A 20000-nucleotide genomic window follows, 5' to 3' on the forward strand; every position below is an offset into this window, starting at 1 on the left:
TACCACCAGGGGCGACGAAAAAACTGCTCGTATTTTAGATTACGCTCTTAAAGCCAAACCTTTACACGTTTACCGACGACTCTCCCTTTCTTAGTGACAGTAGCGAATGAAGTGAAAGTACAGGTCTCGAATGTTTGGATCACTGGGCTTCCGCTTGGCCTCACAAGAGACATTTGTTGCGCTCCGTGATAAAAACAACCGGAAGTGATAAGTACTCTCGTAATAGTACGCCACCGGAAGTTTCCATCTGTGAGACATCCGCCAGGAGTCCTAAGGAGAGCAGAAGGAAATGTGGTTTTTAGTAATCAGAGCCAGCGACCTCCCTCACCTAAGTCTAGTGCTCTGATCTGTGGTTCCTTGAAACATCTCCACGACCATAGGATGCAACCTAAGAAATTTGTTGTTCTTCCTTCAGGATTCTTTTTTTGAAGTATCTTCTCGTCTTTAATAAACTATTGGTTTGTCTAGTACAGTCGAAGCTCTCACTGCGACTACTCTCGTAACGGCGACCAGCCCTAATTACGACCACCTTTGGGATTACCCAACTGGCCTTTCTCATTGCTTTTAAGCTCTCATAAGCGATCACTCAGAGACTCATCTATGTATGTCAACACTTTAACAAAGAACACAAGCCACTGTGCTGAGAATTTGAAAGAATGTGACAGACTTGCACCGGCCTCTCTTTTGTGCCCGTTTGTGGTTACACATAATTATGAAACCTTCAGTTACATACATACATACATACATACATACATACATAAATACTTTCTTTGATATAGGGGGTAAAATTAAAGGCAGCCAGAGGCTGATGTGGACCTGCTGTCTAAGGTAAAATGGAAAGTTACATAACATGTTATAGGAGGAGAAAAAGAAATTCGGCTAAAACTATCAAGGTATACTATTATCAAAATGGATGAAAATTACCATGCTAAAAGTATTTAAAATCTTGATTCTTGTGAGAGACCATACATGCTTATTTCAGAAAGCCAAGGTTATTAATAAAGTTCTTATGATGACATTGTTAAAAGGTTCTTAAAGTTCTTGAGGAAATGTGACTGTTTGAGAGAGGTTGGAGTTAGTTCCGAAACTAGGGGGACTCTGTATCTTAAGGAGTCTACCACTGTTCAGGTTGTATCTGGGTAGAACGAAGTAATTATTATTTCTATGATTATAGTGTGGATAGGCAATGCTAAAGAGGTTTGTTATTTTAACTGGGGTAATGTCGTTATGGTAAATACTTTACACATTAAGCTAAGCTTTGTACATTAACTTTATACATTAAGGTAAGCAGTTTTACTTTAACGAGAATGTGCATGAGTGATTTACCCCCCTTGTGTGATATGCAAGGAGGTTTCTTGATATGCTTGCCAGCAATGGCTGGTTTTCAATAAAACTCCAGTTGTGCGTCAGTATTGCTTGAAGATTTGACACTGCTGGGTTGTATGTTGTGACAAATGCTAAAAATTTTCCCGGTGGTTTTGGCCTTTTATTTGAGAGCCGACTGTCTTCCAGAAAAATTGACCTCAGAGAGTGTTCTCTCGATAAACTGTTTAGGGTAGCCTCGCTCTTCAAAGACGGCTTTGAATGTTTTGGAATGTTTGGCTGGGAATTTCTAGTGAGGAAATTTTGGCAGATGTGAATGAAAATAAAGAAGTTCCGACCGTTATCTTCAGTACCATCAATAAGAATTTACAAATCACAGAGACTCTTGCTGAAAGCTCTCCTAAGGGACCACCTCCTACTGTTTATGCTACCGAGAATGGGCTCTCGTAAGCGACCAATTCTAGTCGAGACTACTTTTTCGAATTCCCTGGATGGTCCCTTACGACAGCTTCGACTGTATTTATACATTCTTACCAACTCTTGACCGGAGTTAGGCTCGATTACCAGCCGCACTTTCGGGAAATGAGCCAGCGCTCACTCTCGAAATCACTGGACACGTGAGTGAGGCATTGTTAATCACCGCCAATCAGAAACTCGCCTGCACAAATCGAACAGCCATAAATTATATTTTTTGGTTCAAATAATATGTCGCTGCGAAGGTATTCTTTGACCCGGTCTGTTCGAGCTTTACAGCGCTCTTAAGATGGGAAACATCGCCTGATCTCGGAAACTTCACAAATTTTCCAGTTGGAGCCAAGGGAAAAATATGACTGCTTTCAAATTTTATGTCCATTGCAATTGCAATTTCTCCTCAGATTTCGTCAATGTAAGAGAAAGTAAAATACCAAATGATGAAATTACTGCTGAGTTTATTGATGGCAAAACGAGGGGCCCGATGAGGTCGACTAAGAGCCGAAGCGGCCAAAGATTTTGTTGCGATTCGCCGGTTGAATTCAAACTCACATCGATCATTTAACCACAAACTCAAGCTCGCAACATCCGAAAACTTCGCACAGACGTTTCAAGCATTGTGATGTAATTACTCTTTTGTTGAAATCTAAGTTTGGGATATCTAATTCCATTTACCCGCAAGATTAACTTAGCATAAATTATATTTTGAATTTACGCCACAGACACAATCTATCGCTCACGCGTCTAGCCTCCTCTTCTCGGGGAGGATACCCAAACGGAAATCGAGCCTAGACCGAAGCTCAAGCAAGGACGCCGCCGATGGTTACAAGGACGTTGTCTTAAAATACTATTTCCCGTTATTGTAATAATTTGGCATTGAACGTGTGTGTAATCATTCCAGGATTAAAATTGTTAAAAGGGGTGCGGATGTTTGTACAAACTGATCGAAGCTCGCATCCTCCAAATAACGTCTGATTCGGTCATTTCACTTCGTTGTTAGAGCAAGAACGACAAACAAATGTTTAAAAAAAAACAAAACAAAACACGTGCGGAATGTGCAGAGCTATTTTAAACCGATTGTTTTGTGGCGTTTTCGTACCCGTCGTCGTCTTCCTTGTCAGTGGAACGTCGAAAGGTCGTCCGTTTTTAACTTTCTTAATACGTTACTAAGAATTAGTATCACCCAACTAGTGGACTAATGCAACTCCTGCATTTTGATTGGCTACGCTACAAGACCCATCAAGTGAATTTAGTTAACTGTTGAGGTTCCTTAAAGAACAAGTTCGCATTTAGCGACCATATAGTTTCACGCGCCTTGCAGCCGCAAGATGGTAGGATTCTATGTCCCGAGGACAGAAATCTTGAAAATTTTTTAACTTCCCACATTGATTTTTTGTTCATTTTTGGACAATGTGGAGATAATTGTAAATAAATTTTGTTTCTGAAAAGAAAAGTAGGGGTCACCGAACATCCAAGATCGTTAAATCCAAGCAAAGCTATAGCAATGGCCTTCTGCCCTGTCATTGTTCATTTTAGTACTTAGTCCGCGCGCTCGATGCATGTCGTGGCATGTGAATTTGCGTGCGCTGTAAAGATGCGCAGTAGCAATGGGCGCGAACGTCCTTAAAACTTAAAATTTGGTGATTTCTCGTTGTTATGCAGCGTACGGCAACAAAATGCGTGCCACACGTGCAGCACGATTCTTTTTCCTCTTTTAACCAACGACATTAATGTTTGTGGCGTTAGCGTTGTCGTAGCCGTAGTCGTCGTCGTCGTTTCTTAAACTCCCTATTGTTACGCAGAGTACTACAAAAATATAGGCTAAAATGCGTGCCTTACGTAGAGGAAAACCCTTAAATAAAAATGACCACAACCAGGATTTCTGAGCCCACGAGACTGAGCACCCCCAGCATACCATTGCTTTAACGAAAACCGCTGGTCAGCAATCTGGTTCTGCTCATTGCTGTCTAAGGTCTTCCCACGTGGAGCACGTGGTGCCACGTGGTGACGTCATGCGAAATATCGGCATTACCTTTTTCTTGCAAGTATCATAGAGTGGTTGAGTGTCCTGCTCTGGACATTCATGCTCGGAGTGGTTGGAACACAATAACATCAATGAGTTGGACGTAGAACTAGGATCAGAAAAGGAACTTAATTAGGACTTTCAGACCGTCCAGAAAGTAAGAAATTTGTGTCATTGTAGGAGTATTATTTTCGAAAAGCACAAAAAATGAGCATACACTAGCCAAAAAGAGTACTTCTTACTTGATTTCAAGTGTAACTGGTTGAAATGGCAAGTCACGGCTGAATGGAATGTAGTGTGATGAGTTTTCATAGCTAACAAAGAAAACCAAAGAGAAAGTCAAATGAGAATCCCAATTCTGAATTTTTGGTTTCTTTTGCATGTGATTTGGCGAATGGGTAGCACGTGTATCTCACATTACTATAACTTACCTGCAGTTGGTGCATTTGATAATGTAGTTATGCTCTACGAGGCGAACTTCAGTTTCTCCCGATTGCGGGCTGCTACGAGAAGCTGAAACAAAGACAAAAAATAGGCACGCATTGCGTACGTGTGGTAGTGCAGTAACTTGACACAGTGCTTTATTTCATCACTGTCAACTGAAATGCATTTTGTTTTCCAGGAGATTCAAGTTGTCTTTGCGTAATATATAGCCCTAATCTGAGTACACAATATTGATTTGGTATGGTAAGTCCTTATAGTGGCATGGTAGATGTCTTAGGTAAATAGCCCCCGGAGAAGACATGTAGTTACTAGTAAAATACTAAACCCAGAAAGATTGAAGAAAATAGAAGGGAATCGAGAAAGGCAGACATCAAGTTTGCTTCAACTTCTTTTTCACAACAAGTTCAAGCGTGTACTCTCCACGTACGACAGCTTTCAGCAACACGCGACAATAGTTCACCGAAGTTAACCCTGTCCGACGGGGTTAGTATCTGGATGGGAGACCTCAAAATATACGAATTGCTGTCAGAAACATAGCACCGACAATTCTATTTTAACGCTCAAAAATGCGAACCAAGCAAGGTACAGATTTTGCAACCCTGCTTTATGCAAAACAAATATTGATGCAAAAGTAAAAAAATATTGATGCACAATGTTTAGGAAGAGCAGAAGGAAGTTTTTAAGAAGTGTCCATCGTGAATTTAAAAAATTACCATCAGCAACAAAATTTGCGACATGAAATCAACATAATTAAAAAAAAGTTCACATCAGCGAAAAACATTTTGGAAGATTCTTTGCTATGTTCAATTTTTTTATTGTACTTTTGGCTGCACAAATAAATCGCAAAATCGAAAGTGACATCGATTTCAGCGGCCGCCTGCGATCAAGTTACCTTGCGTGTTACTACCAACTCATTGTTATAAAGTTCGACAAGAAATGTGCGAATTCGACACAAAGATCGCAATCGACTAACTCTCGAGGTTGACCAATGTTTCTGCAAAGTCAAAAATTCACTCTCCTAGACGAGGTTATTTATCAACAGGTAATTGCAACGTTTTGCAAATAGAAGCTGCTTTGTTATTCATCAGCGTCAAAAATTCTCGCCGATTTTGGGGCTCATTTGATGAAATTCAAGCACGCAAGCAACAGACCTGTTTATGTTCGTGACTTACACTCACTCACTCTTACAGCCCGGTGACATATTGTGTAGTGCACGTATAAAGTATACTACCACAAAAAGGAAATTAAATTAAAAGGAAATTCAGTTCCAAATATCATCGGCTAAGAAAACACACTTAAACGAGATGTTCATCCGCATATCAAATGCTCTTAACGTGTAAACGTGTGACCCTAGCAGCTCTTTTATTTACTCTGAAAACACTTTTGATATCTCTTTAGAGATCACACCCCCAGACTAATCCACCATACATAAATACTGGCATTATAACATAGGCAAGAGCATTCAGAAGTCTCGTAACAAAGCCTTGTCTTAATTGTCCATATTCAAAAGCGGTTACACTTTCTCAATTCAGTAACTTACGAGAGGCCAAAACAACTCTCGAACTGAGACCTTCAGCATAACCCTTGTGCAAATCCCGTAAGTAACAAAACAACGAGATACAACGGACTTACCAGATGATAAGGACATATCAGAACCAGGAGAATACACTACTATCGATTGAAGAAAAATCTGTGAGACTTCAGTACTTCTTGTGTTACTGCAACAACTATGAGGACCGACTGTACTTCCCGAAGATAATGATGTGGCTTCATGGGTTGTTGGCGTCCCGGGTGGAAACGTTGTGGAAGTGGAAATTCCTGCATACAAAAAGCAATCTATCAGTCACTCATTTCTTAAATCTTAGGCAGGAACTGATAACCGCGATCGCACAATTCCTTTGCTCGATACACGTCACATTTTCACACACAGAGATACTTTTCAAAGAGTTTAATTAACTTCGCGATATAGTTTAAAAATAGCTGTGGCTACGAAAGGACTTTATTTAAGTGTCCAGCCCTCTTGCGCTGGGACACTAACTGGAGACACTGCACATAAAAATCAAATCAAAAATCTCTCAGAGCAGAGTAGAGAACCAACAAACTCAACCCACATATGAAGCCGAGTCTGGGAATGGAACCCAGGCCTCATTGGTGAGACGCGAGTGCTCTCCCTACTCTGCCCGAGAAGAAGTTGTATGCTCCTGGTATGGGATCCTGACGATTGTTATCAAAATACACAGGTACTTAGTCCCTTTAGAGTCGGTCCCCAAGGGCAAAGCAGGAATAGACCCACTCCCCTTCTGACTGGGTCATGAGCAAAAGATGCTTGGTTTTTCATAAGTTTTGAAGCCTAGAAAAAGGCAGGATTTGTTAGAAAAAGGAAAAAAAATGGCCGCAATGCGTTTCGAACAGGTGCAAAGATTCATTTTAGCGAAAAAAATTTTTTTTGGGTAAGGAGCACTTTAAAACTCCTTCCCTTATTTCGTACAGAAAAGAGAGATCTTTGAATGATGTACTCGTTAGGGTTTAAATTTCCTATCTTGACTAATAGGAGTGGTGTTTCGCCTTCAACGTCATGCGAAGCGACCTATGATGACTAACACCGGAAGTGATTACAGACGGAAGTTAGTTCTATAGCCAACCGGTTTCATCCGAGACTAGAGGTTAAATGACTTGCACATAAATGTCAGACGTATTTCTGTGATATGTAAAAACGATCATTTATAAACAACATAACTTGACACTATTCAAGGCAATCCTTCAGTTCTTGACTAAAGATATCTGAGACATTTGACGGCTGATATAGGCTTCCTCATTTGACGGTTGACGGTAAAATTATTGCGTTTTTGACGGTTGACAGTTAAATTTTGGCCACTGATTTGACGTTTAACCCCATAGAGAACCTCTTACATTATCAAAAAAAAAAAATTACCAAAAGGCTTTGAATAAATTTAAATTTCGCCAAAGATTTTCGTATTATTAAAGAACTTTAAAATCAAATCAGCACTTAAAGGTTGGAAAAAAGAATATATATTTGAATTTGAACGTCTATTATGTATCATCAAGAGTGAATTAGATAAGAGTGTTTATTATATAGATATTGATGAAATACCAGGATTTCTCCTTTTACTAAAAAATCATATCTTCACCGCGCGCAGTGAACGTATCATTTTTACCTTTCACATGTGAGGATATCGCTGTCGTCATGGTAACGAACATGATTAGCCAATAAAAGGCGAGCTTCCTCTTTATTGTACGATACTTTTGTGCTTAAATATAATTCTCTACTACATTAACATTTTTATTGCAAATTTTACATTATCATGATTTGTTTTTCATAACTTTCATATCTTGTTTCATGTTACACAAGATGCGTGTTTTAGTGGTTGGTGAACAATTTTTCATCATTTCGAAAATGAATAAAACAAGTTGTTTTAAATCTAGACATTTCATCAATATATATATAATAAACAGAACATTACATGGCCGCTTGGGGATACGAATTTTATCTTCTCGTGCTGAAAGTATCTCTCACTCGTTCGCTTCGCTCAATCGTGAGAGATACTTGCAGCACTCGAAGATAAAATTCGTATCCCCGCGCGGCCATGTAATATCCTCTATTTATCTATCACTTTGCGGCCTTGTCCCAGCACAGTCACAAATGGATTTATTTTTAGATACACTTTGCGCGCGAAAAAAATAAAAGGGCGCCAATTTTAACCAATCAGAAGAAGCCACGTCACGCGTGACTGCTTCTGCCTTGTTTTTGCAGGAAATGACATGACCACTGATTTTCGTGGGAACGGGTATTCTAAAAATAGACTCATTTGTATCTGTGCTGGGGAGCCCACCCATACCATAACAACACTAATCACTTGATATCATAGAGCAGTTTTTAATTGAGTGTCGAAAGTAATTAGCAAATTGCTTTGGTTTTGCATTACTTCACTCAGTGATTGGTTCAAAGTTTTCGCGCCACTTTTTCAACCAACTTTGTGTCGGCTATGTGTAATTACTTCGAGTTTTAATTGGTGTACTGGATTGTCTCCGTCCTTTTTGATTGGCCAAAGTAATTACTTTGGTTTTGGTTTTACGACACTCGATTGAAACTCCCTCTAAATTAATTACAGAAACAGTTCTTGAATTTTTAAAAAACAACAAAAACATTAAATCAATTTAAAATTTACACTGTGAATTGGTTGATATGGTTGGCTGGCGAATCTGCAAGATGACGAAGAACAACGCTTTTCAGTTTGGCAAACCACGTGCTTTGTCAAGTGCCTATGGTAGCCACTATTTGCGAAATCAAACAGTTTTTCAATGTCTAAATGTATGTAGAAAGTCTTTAATTTTAAAGGAAAGCAATGCTGTACAATATAATGGGGCTTACCTTAGTTTGTAGATGATACAGCATCCCCTGTTACATTCTTCCACCCGGTGGCAAGAAAACCCTTGATCCGTCAAAATGAAGCAAGGTGATGGTTGATATTAAGCGATTATTTTTAAGATCGCCACTCGATCGATGGAATGTGTAGGGTTTTTTTGGTGCTTTTATGAATTCTACGTTCATTTTTTTGCACGCTATCTCTTATTTGGTATTAACTTTCCACTTTCCCAACTCCACAAGGGCATACATATTTTTTGAGGCCCAACGAAAAAGCATCCAAGACCTTACCGAGCAAAAACAGCACCTTTCTACTACCCCATGAAACCTTCCAACAATGGGCACATAAGGACTCTGGGACAAAAGTAATACTTAGTGTGGGAGAAGTTGACACGGCTTCACAGGAAGCTGGAAGGGTGCCAAAGCCACCAGAGTCAATGGATCTCCACGAATTCGGAGATATGTCCATGCTTGAGATGCAGCAATCAAAGGAACCCTCAGTCGGAAAGCTCTCTGACATGATAAAAAGAATGGTGGAACCTGAGAATTCACTTGAGGAGGACGAGTTGGAAATTGTTTCCAAACTGGGACCCCTGAAAATGACAGTTGAAGGAGCGATGCTGGCAGATAACAAACCAGCGTTAAAAGCGGGTGATGAAACAGTCCGCCATGCTAAAAGATATCGCTGCAAGTTTTCAGCTTGAGCAAAAATGCTCCCTTGCCATTTCAGAGCAACCTGCCACTTTAGTTGATGGCACAGTGTTAGAGAGACTGTTAACACCAATGAACTTTTAAGATGCCATTTCCAGTTGTTTACCTTGCCCAAAGGGCAAAAATAGGTAAAACATAGGTTACCAACACTAATTTATCATTACATCTGTCCCCAAGCCTTTCAACTATAGAACTAAATCAGGTTAAGCACGAACTATGTCTCCGAAATGAATCCTTAGCCAGACAAGTTTCAAGTTCAACAATCAGCAACCTGATGACCTCACAATTCCCTGCAAACGTCGCTCTTGGTCTCTTGCCGAACTCTCATGACCGAACCACTGGGTCTGCTTACAGTGGGAGGACTCTCTGAGAATAACTCTAACTGGGATTCGTTCTGTCTTGTGCCCCCAGCAGGCCAGTCAACCCCACATCCCTCAATTTTGGCTGAGTCTGCTAACTTTGTGGGTGAGATTTCTTGCGTCTAAAGAGTACCTCTCTGCTTTGGCCTGTACACAAGATTGTTCGCTCTCACCTTGGTTCCCTCGCTTTGGATCCTTCCACTGGTACAGCTGACCCCAGTAGTTCAAACGATGGATAGCGCTATCCTACGGATAAATCAATTGGTTTCGCTATGACTTATCCACTGGATAGTGATTTATCCGACAGATAGTGCTATCCAGCGTTTGAACAACTGGGGTATGGTCCCCAGGTGTTGCCTTGTCGCATTCTGATAGAAGCGCCAACTTCCAAAGGCTTAAGAAACAAGCTTGCTACTTCTGTCAAAATGCTCTTTCTGAACTTGCTGTCTTCCCTCCAACTTGAACTCTGAACTCTAAACTCCCCTTGTATCATATATCATTGATGTAAGCAAGATGCTCCTAATAGGAATGATACTTCTGGTCTGACGTCTCAATCTGGACAAGACTGGGTCGCTATCAGTCTCTCTTCCATTCGTCTGCTTCCTCCTTCGAGATCTGGATTAGTAAACGTACTTCAAACTCTTCATTGCCTGGCGTAGACTCACTCTGACTGGCTCGGCTTAGGGCAACTGCAATGAGCAACTGATTACCAGGTACAGACTTGACTTTAAGGTCGTAGTGTTGATCTCGAAGCATCATTCTTTGAATATGCTGCAGTTCTTTAGACAACGGTTTCTTAACAAACTCTGTAAGAGGCTTGTGGTCGGTTTGTAGAGTAACTTGTTTCCCATAAATGTATTGGTGAAACGTCTTGGTGCCAAATAAAACTGCAAGCATTTCTCAATTTGAGCATTATTATGCTCAGCATTGTTCAAGGCTTTTGAAACATAGGCCACTGGCTGCATTCCTTGGAGCAAGCAGGCACCGAGACCCTCTGAGGATGCATCTGCACTGGCTTCAAAATACTTAAGAACAGATGCTTTTGTGATGCTGTTAATCAACTTCACATATGCTTTCTGTTGCCTTTCCGTCCAGTACCACTCAACTGATTTCTCTAGTAGTTCTCTTAGAGGCTTAACGATGTTGGCTAAGTGAGGAATAAATTTATGCATTTATTCAAAATGGCTTGAACTTTGTCTGGACTAGGCCCCAAGCCATCAGCCTCAAATACATGTTCCACATGTTTGACCTCTTACGTGTGGAACTCAGTCTTCTTCTCATTGAACTTCAAATCAGTTTCTTCTGCCCTCTGCAACAATTTTTCTAAAGTAAGATCGTGTTCTTCTATATTCCTTGCCCACACTAATAAGTTATCAACAATCAACTTTCATCCTTCTGTGTCTTCAAACATCTCAGTCATGGATGCTTGGAATATGACACCAACCCAAACGGTAACCTTTCAAATTTAGATCTGCCAAAAGGTGTGTTGAATGTGGTAAGCCAGATGCTTCCCTCTGTCAACTTTATCTGGTAGAATTCCGATGTGGCATCCAGTGTCGAGAAAATCTTGGCTTTGGAAAGACTTGCCACTACTTCTTCCACAGTTCTGAGTGGATAATGTTCTCTCTTCATTGCCTTAGTCAAATCCACAGTATCAAGACAAATGCAAACATCACTATTTGGCTTTTTTACTACCACAATCTGACTCATTTTGTGGGCTGCTCAACTTCAGTGTTGATGCCCATTCTTTCCAATTCAGTTTTCACGATGTTCCTTAACATGTACGAGATTTGCCTTGGCGGGTGGACTACAGGGGTGACACTTGAATCAATCTCTGTCTCATATTCACCAGGGAGAGTGCCAATAATAATAATAATAATAATAATAATAATAATAATAATAATAATAATAATAATAGTTTATTAAACGCCACTCTTGCAGAAGAAGACTCCTGAATTACAGTGGTGGGTCATATATACCTCACTGGAAACGTACAGTTACAAAAGTATTAAATCTCTCAGTGTGGCCTTTAACTTGCTCATAGCGCTGCTGACCTGAACGCAATTGATAGCCATGGTTAATGGTGCACCGGTTCGTGAGAATATAGCTGAGGAGGTGATGTCCTAGCCTTCGATATAAATTTAGCGCAAATGGCATCGCGGCGGTCAGCGAGGGATCCGAGCCCAGCACTGCAAAAGGCCGTGTTGTAATCGGCATGCGGAAAGATAATGCGCATCGCCCTCCTCTGAACTGCTTCTAACACACCGGAAAGATAAACAGGAAGGCCCGACCACACTGGTGCAGCATACTCAAGCAGAGATCTAATAAGTGCACAGTAGATGCCCACCAGGTCACTCAGTTGTGCTCCAGCCTTCTTAAGTGACCTTAGCGCATACAGGCGTTTGCAATACCACTGAACTGATCTCTGTATCTCTTGGGTATTTCAGGTTGGGGATCTTGGACACCACTACACCCAGCGGTAAAAAGCCTCTTTACTAGCTTCAACTCTGTGGCAGTCTTCAACCCCACCACTGGAATGACATCTCCCTCAACCACTTGAACCTTCATCACATGGACTCTATCTGGGTACAAAACTACCATGTAAGTCTTTAATTGTTTTGATTTCATGCCCTGAAAAAGAGACCAATTTTGATCTGCTTTTGCCAACGATTATGATACCAGCTACACTACAGGCACTTCTTGGCATCACATTACATTGAGCTCCAGTGTCAAGCTTAAATGGTACGGTACATTTATTGATCTGAAAGTTAACATACTAATCTTTGCCTGTAACTTGCTTGGGAGACAATAGCTCCGATAGAGAATGGCTGCTCATCACTAACACTTTCGTTACGTGTTTGTGGCACGTATTGCAAGTTTTTCAATAAGCTGGGTAACAGCCTCTCTTGTGGCGATATCCACAAAACTGACAAAAATTTGTACCTGCTGTTCCAGCTCTCATATTCTATTTCTGTTCTTTCTTGGTTCCCGCTCTGTCTGGCTCTTCACTCGATTTCACAACATGTACTACAAAACCTAACGTGTGTCGAACTGATTTCCCCTGCTCGGTAGATATCAATGCAAGTTTTCAGACTCAGTTCTGACTCTCTGAGAAGTCCAGCCCTCACTGTATCATTATTTACACTTGAGGTTCGCAAACTCACACCCGTCAATCCCTTTGCAAAAAAAGAATGCTGCGCAAATGTTAGATTCTTCCGTGGCTTGCAATAACTCTCAAACTTCTCCACAATCTGATCGACTTTCATGTTGTCATCTGCATCCCACCGACGTATTGTAAACCTCCAGAGCCACCGATCCGGCCACGTGCAGCAGTGTCATCACTCAAACTTGTCCATCTTTTCTTGCCAAACGTGAGATGATCTAACAGATTAGAAATTGCTGTTTAAATCACCGCCAATACACCTTATTCCAAAATGGCCGATATTTTAGTGTTTGTTTGTTTGCTTCCAAATTAGCACTTTTTTTCTGGTTCTTAATCCTAAAATTCAAAAATGCAAGCAAACAAAATAATACTAAAATGGGGTGTATTCTCTGCTAGATTCCAGTGAGTGCTAAAGCACTGGGTGTCTGTAAAGTATTCATATGGTAAAGTTTCTTCTGACACCATGTTAACACGAATGAACGTTTGAGATGGCGTTTCTAGTTGTTTACCTTGCCCCAAAGGGCCCCAAATGTAACCACAGGTTCCCAACATTAATCTGTCATTCCAGAGACTACCTGAAAATCTTCTCACTGACAAATAAGGCTTGCATAAATGGCCAAACAATTGTGGGGGACGTGTGTCCACCAAGGGGACATGCTCAAGCCTGAACACACGCTCCAACGATGTAACAATGCAAAAGGTGTAAACAAGAATAATTAAGACCATTATTCCACTAGTATATTTCGTCGAGACTCTGTTGAAGGCCCAGGAACATGTGGATCCCGTAGTGCTAGACATACCTGCTCTTGTAAAGCAGGCCACTGATTCCATTGCCTTACTGGTTAATGCTAACTACGAGCTTAATATGAGAAGACGGGAAGCCATTAGACCAGATCTTAATCAGGATTACAAGCACTTGTGTTCAAGTACCGTTCCTGTTACAGAATATCTGTTTGGTGACAAGTTTGCAAAACAGCGAAAAGAGATGGTAGAAAATAATCGGGTAAGGAGAATCGGGTAACAACAATTTCTGGCCATACAGAAGTGGCTACAACTCACATCAATACAGTGGCACCAGCAGCAAGGATTTTGGCTATAACACGAACAGAAGTTTCCGCACAAAGCGTTTAAACTGGCCAAGGCCCTCCTCTCAAAACAATAAAAAAAAAAGGGGGAATGCACAAAGGAAAGCTTGTGAACCAGCCACACGCTGAGCAGGATCCAGCCCCTAATGAGGTACGGGGGAATGTCTTAAAATCACAACGTCTTGAAGCAGGAAGGTTGAAAAACTTGTTGGTAAATGGAAGAAAATTACTTTTGATTACGCAATGTGTTTTTCAGACTACAGAGAACCTGCACCATACCAGGGGGTAATGAAACAAACCTTTTGATAACTCATACAAAGCGCCACAGAGCATCCATCAGAGATACTGTTAGTAGCTGGATTTAAGCCGCACAGTACACATGCCCTCGCTATCTCTACAGCCAATCGTAGCAATGTATCGCTTCGGGACATTGGAAGTCAGGGTGTACTTTTGCAAAATACTATGACAAACAGATTATTACTGGTCACTGAACCAGTTTTTGCTAAGAGTGTTCTAAACAACACCGAAAACATATTTTGAATCATTGGACGCTTTTACAATGTTTGTGCCCACTGACATCGTGCCCAGATGTGCTTGACATTAAAGTTGTGTTATACTGAGTGTGTCCATCAGAGATACTTTGAAGGTTCATGTGAATATGCAGTGCATAGTGGAAGTTGAAGTTTGATTGGATTCTGCCGAGTCACCAAGAACAAGGAGTTACGTGCTCATCCCTTGAGGATACACCCACCCTCATGCTTATGTTCATTTTGCTGATGGACACACTGATATGCTTTCAAGACTCAGCAGTTTCGGCATTAAGTGCTATCTCACATAACTCCTTGTTTCTGGTGAATCTTAATCAAACTTCAAGTTCCAGGTAAGTTTCCTTTCCTTTTTTTCTTTTTTATAAGCCTTGTAATAATTTTATTTTTTTGGGTAATGAAATGATCCTTTGTTTTCCACATTTTCCAAAAAACGTTCTTTTTCTTTAATCAGGAAAAACCTATGCTGATGCGAAATAGAATTTTCCATACTTGCTTGGCTCCGTCAAGCGAAATTTCACGGAAGCGTTCTTTTTCAAATATTATTTTCTTGCTGTTACAAATTCCCAAAAAAATTTCTTCCATTATATGTCCAAATTTTTATTGTAACCCTTTATTTGGCTTATTTCACTTTTTCATTTTTCAACAGTCTTGAAAAATGGAAACTATGAGAGAAATAAGGCACCATTTATGTTCTACTTACAAAGTTATGCCAAATAAGGAAGACTAAAGGGAAAATAGGGGAACCTAAAAAAAAAAAAAAAGACCAAATGATGGAAATTTTAAAGAAAAAAGTTTAGGATTGTTTTCGGTCTATTTTTTAAGGATATTTATCATGTTCCGTTCTCAATCATTACCAGTTCCTGGTTTTCCTGTTGTCGTTGTCTTCCCAAAGCTTGTTCGTTCAGTCGGCCCCTTGTCAGGATCCGGAGATGTCACAGGTGGGTCTGTTGTTGGATGAGGGGATGGAGAGGAACTCTGAATCGACGACGTAGTCACGGTTGTCTGCGAAGTTGTTACTGAAGTTGTGAAGGAACCATTCCCTTCACTCGGGTCTGTTGTTGAATGAGGGGATGGAGAGGAACTCTGAATCGACGACGTAGTCACGGTTGTCTGCGAAGTTGTTACTGAAGTTGTGAAGGAACCATTCCCTTCACTCGGGTCTGTTGTTGAATGAGGGGATGGAGAGGAACTCTGAATCGACGACGTAGTCACGGTTGTCTGCGAAGTTGTTACTGAAGTTGTGAAGGAACCATTCTCTTCACTCGTAAAATGGGTGCTTGGTGTATCATCCCCTGGTCCAGAATTATTGTGTCTAGCATTTGGTATGGTTAGGACAACTATTGCCACAGCACTGGAAAACAAGAAAAGGACACAAGACATTTATTATATATTATTCCTTAAGGACTCAACAAGTAAAGCGGGGTTCTTAATCTTTGAAGTTCTTCAAATTCCACGACCTTCCATGACTTTTTCACTATCTTCTCTACCTTTCCAGAACCTTATTGCTTACGTTTAGCTGTCAGGTAAGAAATTTTTAAAACTATCCTCATCTAAGGATATTTTCTGACATAACTCAGTTCAAATTTGAATAAATTAACCACCTCTGTCTCGCAAACTTCCGATTGTTTGATAAACCGGTCTTTTTTCCATTTTAACCTTGCTTTGACAACTGCAATGATTAATTTACCATTTATTATTATCATTTTCCATGACTTTCCAGGTCTGGAAAATGAAATTCTTAAATTCCATGACTTTCCAGGTTTTCCATGGACCGGTACGAACCCTGTAAAGTGACTTGTTGAATTGGTCTCGTTTTTCATGATCATGATGCAAAAAAAGACAATCAAATCAAAAAATCTTAAGTCTATGCATGCCGCCTTATCAAGCAAGGAAAACTTGTGTGAGCAAAGAAAATCGCAATTAATTCTGGCTTTGCTCCCATATGGTTGAGTAACCTTCTAGACTTTTTTAGCAAATCACATGAAAGAAGAACTTTCAGAACTTCTTGTAACACTGAGCAACCTTCCAATACAGTACAACCACACAACACACTTCCCGCATTTAATTAGCAACAAACTGTGCTTGAAAGACCCACCTTCGACCGGCAGGCATTGAGTGCCGTGGAACAATTTTCATATATGAAAATCCCGTCAAAGCTGAAATTCATCCAATCAGATCGTTACTATACGCAATGCAAATTTCCGTAACAAAAACAAATGGTAGAAAAGCCTGTCGGTTAAAGATGGGTGCACGGAACGCTATGGTTAAGAAAGTGTTGTGCGAGAAATTTGGGTTTCAGTTATGAAGTCATCGTACGACCATACGTTCAACTTTTTATGTAAGTCAATCTTTTTAATATGTCATACAACAAGGAAGAAGAGCGAGAGAGAGAGAGAGAGAGAGAGAGAGAGAGAGAGAGAGAGAGAGAGAGAGAGAGAGAGAGAGAGAGAGAGAGAGAGAGAGAGAGAGAGAGAGATAAAACCAGTAAGGAGTCGATGAGTAAGCGATGCTCAACGTGAAAGAGAGCAAATGACAGCACGAGAAAACAGGGGAAATATCAGTGCAAAACAACGAGAGAGAGAAAGAGAACAAGAAAGAGCCCGAAGAAAGAGATGAAATTATAACAATAAAGAGTCGCGGAAGAAAGAGCAAACATGAGCAAGAGAAAACAGGCTGAATGATCGTGAAAACAAAAGGCAAAAAGAGTATAAAAGAGCACAGGAAAATAGACTAATTTATAGAAATGAGAAGGGCGGACAGCAGGTCCTATGGTAACCACACTTGTGATAAACATTTCTGAAAACAAAACAGAAATAAGTAATGATTGAGGGGTTCCCCTTTTAGGGTTGCTTAAATAGATACATTACTAGTGACAAGATAAAGATCGAACCAAAAAATGAAACTCAAATCTCGAGATCTTACCATCCAACTGTGATAACAACAAGAATTAAAATAATAAACTGCATGAACTTTGATGAACACATGTTTTGCTCATCGACTGTAACACCACGGTTCCTCTGTTGAATAAAAAACACGACCATCGGGATAAATTAAAACAACTATCTGCAAACAACTTTAAAGAGGCAAACCTTGTCACAAATAATAAAAACTCCTACAAGGGGTTCCAGTTTGGGGTTCATGCAAGTATAGCATTGGGTTATTTCTCCATATGTTGGTGCTTTCTCGTTTTGCTGTTTACTCCGTCGTTATCATATATTTCTGTTTATATCCATTTTGAATCCACCGTCCCAAGTCTGCGATCAAATCAAACGTTAAAGTACGATCGAGGAATAGACAGCAGTAACACTGCCACAATAAGCCCTACCGAGCTTAAAGGAGAACTGAAGGTCAAAATCAGCAATTTTTCCAATATTTTTTTTGGAAAGCCTAACATAAGTTTTCTGTTTTTTTGCGAGAAAATAACGTTCGAAGTTGGGCTTTTAGCGCTTTTTCGGCCTTTTCAGTGCCGGGTCAAAAACTAAATCAGCAGCCTGCTGTGACGTATGATATGGGGAAGAGAGATTTTCGCAATCACAAGAAACAAGGTAAACACAAGTGCTGCTGTGCATATTTTCTTCGTTGCTTTGCTGTCTCTTCGCGGACTCAATATTCACGACAAACATCAGTCTAAACACTGTTTCTATATGGGGCGTTCTCGCATGTCTTCCCCATATTATATACACGTCATACGCTGCAAAAATGACCGCTGATTCCTCCAACCCCGGCGTTTTCCAGTTTTCGTCAATATATCAAAAATTCTGTGATTGATGGTTATGTAATATATTAAACACGAGAAAGAGCGTTTCATCGGATATCCAAACACCGAGAAGCGAGTTTTTTAACCAATTTCGAGGTGGTTGGATATCTGATGAAACACTCTTTATTGTATTTTAAGAGATATTTGGAATCAAAGTTGGCGAAATTTTAAGCTAATTAAGACCACATATCAAAACTTCCTTCACGGTAGTGATTTCTTTTGTTTTTGGCTTATGGATTATTAATGGATAATTTTAATTCCTAATGTTTTACGATTATATTATCTTTAACTGCTAATGAATTAATGAAATAATACTTCTTTTTATCTAATTCAATTATTTTGCATCTATATTCCTTCTACTCATATTTCTTGCTTTGGGTCACCTACTCGGTTAGTTCCATGAACTATTTAGGTGTCCCAAACTCTGCACAATGAACCTAAAATTGTAAAATTTCTTTTTCTTCGCGATCTCTTAATTTTACATTTTAAGCACTAATTTGTATAAATTATTATTTCTGTATGAGTTTTAATAAAAATTGACTTGACTTGACTTAAAGCGTAGATAAATATCCCAAAAATAATCTTTCAATTCCGCCACTTTTTTACCCCAAAATCAAGCTTCAAATTTCGCGCTTTGGTCACGCACAATCAAGTTGGCCGAGAGACAACACGAGAAGGAGACTTGGTTCCAGAATCGACTGTGACGTCATTTCAGGAACCACACGCCACCAAATTCAATTTTTTTTTCTTCGGAAATTATGCCTGATAGATGTGTTGTTGCGGGTTGTTCAAATATTCCTGATGCAGAGAGGGGTATAACATTACATAAAATTCCATTTTCTCCCAGGTATTGCGCTGAAACTTTGGTACTGGAAGAACACCAATTTTGTCTTTTATGTGTGTTCCCTAGCATTTAAGATTTTCAAACGTTAACCGACGCGGGAAGTCCTCAGGAGCGAAGTGACAAGAACACAGAGCGGATGAAGCGCTTGGTGTCCACTTGTCGAGCTTTAACTTCACAAAGTCCGTAAATGTCTTCCTTTTGGCCTTTGCTTCACTTCGATCGTCACCATAAAAAGATTTATCTGATCGAAGTCGTCGTAAGGTTGGTCATTCCACATTAGCGAACAATCATAGTCGTTTTACAGACGCTGTTTGAAAATCAGGCATTTCAATTTATTTTGTTAGTTACACGCGTTTAATTTCTTGTCCAAGCTCGTACGCGTTCTGTTTTCGTTACAATCTGTCAAACTGTCTGTCATTCTTTTTAAACTGGTTTTGTAGCTGTTGTTTTCTTTTTGTTATTTTTTTCCTTTCACAATTACATTCGCAAAGCCAACCTTCACCCCAATCTTCATCTGTCAGTGGCTCTTGACAATAGGAGCCTTCTTCTGAATTGGAAGGAGCATCACCGTCAAACGAGTCTAGATCTTCATCTTCTGTCTCTTCGTTCGAATCCGATGAAAGACCGTTGCCATCATCTTCAGAAGAAAAGTCACTTTGATGTTCCATCACTTACTAAACGGTGTCCTAAAGTGTCACTTGATGGAACTACACGATGATCGTCTATGAAGGTAGTCAAGTTTTCTCTATCAATTTCGAATCGCTCCTGAAGTGACGTTACTAGTCACCAATCTTCGATTACGCGGTCAACTTGATTGGGCGTGGCCAAAGTGCGAAAATTGAAGCTTGATTTCAGGGTCAAGTGCCAACCCTTAAAAATCCCCAAAAC

The 20000-nt window shown here is 40.1% G+C and overlaps 1 protein-coding gene across 1 annotated transcript in view; it reads right to left on the reverse strand.

The window, feature by feature from the left end:
• LOC137972106 (myelin regulatory factor-like) overlaps positions 1-20000 on the reverse strand; it is a 64082-nt gene that overhangs the window by 1743 nt on the left and 42339 nt on the right. The window contains exons 24-30 of the mRNA XM_068818932.1: positions 17434-17528; positions 15366-15862; positions 5894-6079; positions 4249-4330; positions 4060-4131; positions 3827-3926; positions 1-270 (exon numbers count right to left, since the gene is read on the reverse strand). The exon at positions 1-270 is cut by the window's left edge and continues 1743 nt beyond it. Coding sequence (XP_068675033.1) covers positions 91-270; positions 3827-3926; positions 4060-4131; positions 4249-4330; positions 5894-6079; positions 15366-15862; positions 17434-17528 — 1212 coding nt within the window. The 3' untranslated portion in view covers positions 1-90. The remainder of the gene's footprint in view (positions 271-3826; positions 3927-4059; positions 4132-4248; positions 4331-5893; positions 6080-15365; positions 15863-17433; positions 17529-20000) is intronic.

This window comes from Montipora foliosa, chromosome 9 (genome assembly GCF_036669935.1).
Source record: "Montipora foliosa isolate CH-2021 chromosome 9, ASM3666993v2, whole genome shotgun sequence".
Classification (NCBI taxonomy): domain Eukaryota; kingdom Metazoa; phylum Cnidaria; class Anthozoa; order Scleractinia; family Acroporidae; genus Montipora; species Montipora foliosa.